Source organism: Ziziphus jujuba, chromosome 4 (genome assembly GCF_031755915.1).
Source record: "Ziziphus jujuba cultivar Dongzao chromosome 4, ASM3175591v1".
In the NCBI taxonomy this organism is placed as follows: domain Eukaryota; kingdom Viridiplantae; phylum Streptophyta; class Magnoliopsida; order Rosales; family Rhamnaceae; genus Ziziphus; species Ziziphus jujuba.
This window is the reverse complement of record NC_083382.1, coordinates 4,704,393-4,711,276: the sequence shown is the minus strand read 5'-3', so window position 1 is coordinate 4,711,276 and position 6,884 is coordinate 4,704,393. Positions and strand designations below refer to the sequence as shown.

General features: G+C 35.9%; 1 protein-coding gene across 1 annotated transcript; it reads left to right on the top strand.

Moving 5' to 3' along the window:
* The first annotated feature begins 653 nt into the window (after positions 1–653).
* Positions 654–1,870, top strand: LOC132803494 (uncharacterized). The gene is made up of 2 exons (XM_060816667.1): positions 654–1,480; positions 1,619–1,870. The coding sequence occupies exons 1-2, from the start codon at positions 1,291–1,293 to the stop codon at positions 1,813–1,815; spliced, it is 387 nt and encodes a 128-aa protein (XP_060672650.1). The 5' UTR covers positions 654–1,290; the 3' UTR covers positions 1,816–1,870.
* The last annotated feature ends 5,014 nt before the right edge of the window (positions 1,871–6,884 follow it).

The following is a 6,884-nucleotide window of genomic DNA, read 5'->3' as shown; positions in this document are numbered from 1 at the left end:
CAACGAGCAAAAGGTTTACATTCTCGTATATCTTATTTCTCCCTCATCAAAAGCGTCTCCTATGATGCTTTAGGGGTTGCATTTGGTTTTTGTTGTTTGTTGTCTGTTGTTCATTATATATATATATATATATATATGTAAAAGTAATTTTAACTTTATTAGGACAAGAGTTCCTTTTTTCCTATTGAGCTTGATGCATGAAATGGTTAAAGTTGGGGGTTTGTAATACGATTCCCCAACTCCATAAAAGAAAAGGTTGCCTTTTGAATAGTTAGTCTGAAAGATGGATGTTTCAAACTTCTATTTGGAGGGTCATGGACAATTTTGGAGCTATTGAGACTTACGACTTACCCTATTCCATTGACATCAAGGTGCATGAGGTTATGTAATCATTTTTTTAAGTGGCTTTAGGCTAACGAGCAGAATATGTGTTGAATAAGAACCCAAGATTTGTTAGTTATTTTGTTGAAAGGTCTATTTGGAAAATGACAAGGCAGAAATGAAATTGAATATTAACGTGAACTCTTCATTGGCAATTATGTAAGAAATGTTTCAACATATATGCTAAAGGCTCTAAAACATTTTATGAAATTTAGAATAATTTTGTCCATTTATTGGAAATTTGTGGTTGGTATGAAAAATTGATTAAGTAATGATGGTTAGTTGCTTATGATTATGCATCTAATTATGATGCAAAATCTGTTGCCTTTAAGGTTCATGCGTGTTTGATAATTTGCATTTGGTATTGCAAATATGATGCATACTGTAGTGGCAATTTTTTTTATCTGCATTTAGGTGTACATTGTTTTGCATGGATACTTGGGTCTTTTAGATTTGTATGAATCTTTTCCTTGATAGCTCTAAAAATGGTAGCTAGATGCTATTAAATTTAAGTAATGTTTGTGGTTTCTCCATAGATAGAACAAATGAGCTCTTTCAAAACAAGGGTAAAACTTCGACTGTTCATTAGTCACGGTTTTGCATGTGATAGTTATTTAATTTATTGCTTTACGTAGTTGCATGTGATACTTATTTAATGTATGTCTTTGCTGTACTTAGTTGCCTGGTGCCATTGCTTATCTTTTTATTACCGTAGTTGTGTTGTGTAATGTTATGCTTTTTCTTATTCTTCTACTGTTTGTTATTTATTTATTTTTATTAATTTTTGGTTATTGGCATTCCAAAGCATTATTGAATGTTGATCATGTTGATGTTTTGTTTGATTTGTTGCATCTGTGATGTGTAGTTTGTTCTCTGCTACATGTTTTGTACTTGTTAGATTACTGGTGGATGAATTTGATGCTGCACTTTGGAAGGTTGGCAGAGGTTGACAAGGAAGTAGCAAAAGAATTTGATGGAAAACATTTTCACATTCTTCCTTTTTTTGCTGTTTTGGAGATTTCGGCATCCTTTAGCAAATCAGTCTATGAGATTGGATTTTGGTTCTATACAATTCATAGAGAGCAAGGGATATTACTGGGTATGAGCTATTGCCTCAATTGTTAGATTTGGACCTTTATACTTCTTTATGGATACTCTAGGTATTTAATTATTTTCTTTGAAACTTGTATGCTAAATATTGTAACTAACTGCAGATATTTCGTTTGATTTCATCCAGGTATCAAATCGGTCTCCGTTTTAGTGGAGGTGCCCCGTATGCTTTTAATGTTGTCACTAAAGTTTGGCATTATACCAATTGTGGTGCCAGTTGGTGTTCGAGATTTTGACATTGATGGGGAACATTGGGTCAATTCGGGATTGATACCAACAGAGGCTTTTGTAGGAGCTGTAATATTCTCTAGTTTTTATTCATAAAACACTTGTACAATTTCCTCTTGCTAATTCAGATTTTGTTTTTAGTTTTTGTACATGATTCTCGTGTCAATATGATGTGTAAGGATCCAATTTCGTTATTAAATTCTCCATATTATTTGTTATGTGGAAAAGCAATAAATAAGAAGGATGATAATTTAAATGGATGGTAATTGAGTTCTCAAATATTGGCTCTCTAGTTTCTGACCATTAGAACTTGTTTGAATCGTATGCATTGAAATGTAGTTAGTTTTAGATTGTAAAATGTGATTCTCAGCTTGCAAGCTTCTTCCAATTACTTTTAAAATGCGGCTCCATGGTAGTATGTCCAAACGAGAGTTGTTAGGAGGGAATTAATTGTGCACTTGTGGAAACTATTTAAATAAATGGATATGAAAGTGTAAAATAAATGTAAAAGTTTCCCATTTCTCATCTACCCTCATTTCTCATTAACTGTCGAATAAAGTGGAAAATATTAAAACAATTTTTTTTACCATCTCTCAGTTCTCATCTACCCTCATTAACTTCTATCCCTCTCTCTTACTCTCCCTGCTACCACATTAAATGAATCCTGTGTGTCTTCCTCTCTCTTTCTCTTTTGTTGGTTACGTACCTTTCAGCCTTTCTTTGCATTGACGAACCATTGCAGAAAACACAATACCACCTTCAGTTCATTTCACTCTCCCTGCATACCCCCAACCTTTTGTGATAACAACAAGACTAAAAATCTTCATTGTGGAGCCCATACACTTCAAAAGGGTGTAATTAAATTGTACGTTTCTGCGGATCAGAGTTAAAGATTTTTTGGTATGTGTAGATATATACATACATATATATATATATATGTGTGTGTGTGTACAGATATGTATACATTTTCCCCTTATATTGGATTCATTGTTTGTCACGTTTTGACATGATATATAAGTGCAAGTTCTATGTTGGTGCTATTTTATGTAAAACAATCCATAAATGGTTTGAAAATTTCCATCTAAAAATTACAACCTTTGTTTGTTACATACGGTCCATCAGTAATTATGAAACACTTGCTTGTTGGAAAATTTAACGGCGATTCCATCGGAATAGTTAATTTTTCCATTTTCTAAAAGCAAACCGATTGGACAATCGAATTTGTCCACTTCTCTAATGTTATTGTAAACGAATGACATGTTAAATGTAACTGTATTTATGATGTTTAATAAAATAATCCACAGAACACCACATTGTCAACATTGCATCCATTCAAGCTAACATTATGTTATGATTTAGCACATGTGCCACATATTTGACATCTTAATCTACTTGATCCACTATATCTGTCAAGAGTAGCTATTCTACTAGGTTTAATATGCAACATTTAAACAGCATTTGTACTCATTTACATAAAATGCATTTGTATTTTATCTTTACTCATTTACTGAAAATGCATTTGTATTTGTATTTAAAATGCTATTCTACTCATTTGCATTTAAAATGCTATTCCACTAGGCGTTAATAACATAATAGTTTGGCTTATTTTCTATACTCATTTACTGAAAATGCATTTGTATTTTTTCATTACTTTTGCTTCAGGATTATAGTTAAACCTTCCAGCAAAGATTCTACGATTGCAATTATTTTTAGTCATACGACCTCACGAATTACCACAAGCTTGTGACAAGTAGATACTTAGTATGTTTTGAATTGGTAAACCCTTTGTGCTCAATGTCACAAATTTCAGTTTTACTGTTCTATGATGGAACATGGAGTGTATGTTCTGAAGGTACCTGGAGATACCAACGTCAAAGAACGAAGATTATATGTATCAAAAGGAATTGTACATTGGCAGAACTTGAAGATGTTGTCTACAACGCTCTCAACTTAGATTCTACACAACATCAATTAATTTTCAAGTTCATATACCATGTGTGTTTGTCATGTGAGCCGTACGTTGTGGAAAATGATGAAGACCTACAAAGTTTTATAGAAGAGTATAGTTCACACAGACCTCAAGACAGATCTCCACTTATTGTTGATGTGTTATCCAGGGTTCCACAGAGTATTAATACTGCTTGATGTGTTGTGAATAGGATACCTATAAGTTCAGGATTTATGACTATTGCCCCACTATCTGCAGTTCCCGAGACAGCTACTTGTACCTCTGATGCTGACATGCAGTCCCCAGCGACCGAACTTCATGTGCCGGAAACTCAACCTGGATTCTCTGAAAATCAAATTTGTGAAAACAATATGCAATCTGTGGAACATGATCATGACAATGAGTGCTTCGACATTAATGATATGAATGAATATCGTGGACATGATTATGATCAAGATGAACAATTTGAGGTTGAGGTCAACACTGATCGTAGTGAAGATGGGTTACGAGACATTTGTTGGACCCAACATTCGGGACTTTCAGCTGGTGATAGTCGACATGGTGAGTCTCCTTATGGTAGTAGTCCAATTGATAATGTGAATGATGATGTGCTTGCCTCTCCTTGTACCGAAAACCATTTGGACATTCGACAGGATTCTACCGCAACCATGGCTGAACTTAGGGTTAACCATCGCTTCTCATCTGTCAATGCCCATGAAATCATTCGAATCAACCAACTCTTTGCGAGTAAGAATGCGCTACAGGAGAAATTTTGAATTCAAGGTCAGGAAGTCAGATAGAGTCCGACATAAGGTTGTATGTGCAAATGACAATTGCATGTGGCGAATGCGTGCTACCAAACTACATGGTGATAATACAGAGGCCTTCATGATTAGGGCCTTCAAGGATGACCATATTTGCTCTTTAAATATCATGAAAAGGGGTCATTGTCAAGCAACAAGTTCAGTTATCGGAGACATCATCCAGCCAACATTTGATGGGATTTCAAGGCAATACAAACCTCGAGATATCGTGCATGACATTCACTCTAATTACGGAGTAAACATAAGCTACAACAAAGCATGGACCGCTAAGGAAGTTGCACTATCAGGTTTGTGGGGCACGCCAGAAGATTCATATGCAAAACTTCCTTTATGAAGTCACGTTTTGAAGAGCAAAAATCCGGGCACGTTTACTCAAATTGAAACTGACGATCAAAATAAATTTTTATATTTTTTCATGGCACTTGGAGCTAGCATTAGAGGGTTTCAGCATATGCGGAGAGTCGTAGCTGTCGATGGAACTACACTGAAGAATAGATATAGAGGTTTGTTATATATTGCATCATGTTTGGATGGGAACAATCAAATTTATCCACTTGCTTATGGAATAGGCCCTAGGGAGACGGATGCGGCTTACACGTGGTTTTTTGAGAGCTTTAAAGAAGCGTTTGGGGATGATCTGAATATAGCTTTTATATCGGATAGACACAAGAGCATTGCAAAAGCAATACGTACAGTTTTCCCTAATAATCACCATGGCCACTGCACATATCATCTTGGTACAAATTTATGTGCTAAGAAGTTTAAAGGTAATGTCTATGCAATTATATCAACTTTTAATGATGCAGCTAGAGCATATATTGTTGAGGATTTTGATAAGGCCATGCAGCTTTTAGAAGGGGTTAGTATTGAAGCTGTACAATATCTCAAGGATGCAAGTCCTTAAAAATGGGCTAGATCACATTTTCCGGGCAATAGATACAACATAATGACAACTACCATTGTAGAGAGCATGAACTCTGTGCTTATTGATGCTAGGGATAAACCTGTTTTGCCATTACTAGATCACATTCGTGTGTCTTGCAAAGGTGGTGGTATGAACGTCGAACTAACGCAGCTGCAATGCAAACTCCTGTTACTAATTAGTTGGAAAAAATCATGCAGGGGAGCTCAAATAATGGCAGAGGCTTACGTGTTATGCCAATGAACTTATATGAGTTTCAAATTGTTGGCCATGGCATGTTCGTTGGAGTTGTTAACTTAGAAAATAAGACGTGCTCATGCAAGGAATTTGACATTGATGGATTTCCTTGTGTCCATGCAATTGTAGCATGTAAGCATCGACATATTTCTCCATATTTCCTTTGCTCGGCGCATTACTCAGTTGACTCACTCCGTGATGCATATTCGGAAACCATATATCCACTTAGAGATAAATGTCAGTGGCATGCTCCAGATGATGTCATAAACCAGGTTGTACTTCCACCTCAAATTCGCAAACAGTCAGGAAGACCGAGAAAGAAGCGGATTCAATCTCAAGGAGAGGAGCGTCATCAATATAGATGCGGGAGGTGCAAATAATTGGTCACAGCAGCCGATCATGCTTCGCCGCCGTACCTCTTAATAGCACTACCAACCAACAGGACCATTGAACCGAAGGCCCATCAATCACGCGATGCTATATTCAGACAATGGGGCCATATTATGCGGTATGCGTGTGTATGCAATGTAGTCAGGAATGCAATTAGTTGCTCAACCGCGTAACATGTGTTTTGGCATAATAGATGTTGGTTTTATGTGTTCTTTTGTTGTCAAATTCATCTGTCGTATTGTTTTGATAACATATCATTCCGTGTTAAGTTTTTGGTTCAGTTGTTTGTATGTTTCTTACTACTGCACGGATGATATTACCACCCAATGGTAATGACCGATGCATCGTCGATAATTGACATTTGTACACCGTCGTAAAAGAATCACCACAATTCCATCCGATAACTTCAATCATGTGTGTTCCAACCAATAACATGCTAAATGTAGCATTATTAATGATAAATTCTGACAAAGTAAGAGATCAAACGGCATTAAAAAATGAAAACGTCCAATTTATTTTTGCTTCAAAAATTACTGTAGGTTTCGTCGGTAATTACCGAAACCCCTATGGTAATCACATTTTACCAATTTTTTGGGCCCCATAAGTCCCCTTACGTGTGTTAAATGCAAAACCATGCAAAATATGGATTCTAAAATTATCCGAAGGAGAGAAAATCCCAAAATTACTTAAAAAGTTCTCAAATTGGCCAAAAAAATATGATGACTGTAGACCTTCAGTAATTACCGATGAAACCTTCGGTAACCAACATATACCCTCTGAAAAAATTATCGTAGGTTTCATCGGCAATTACCGCAACCCCTGTGGTAATCACATTTTACCAATG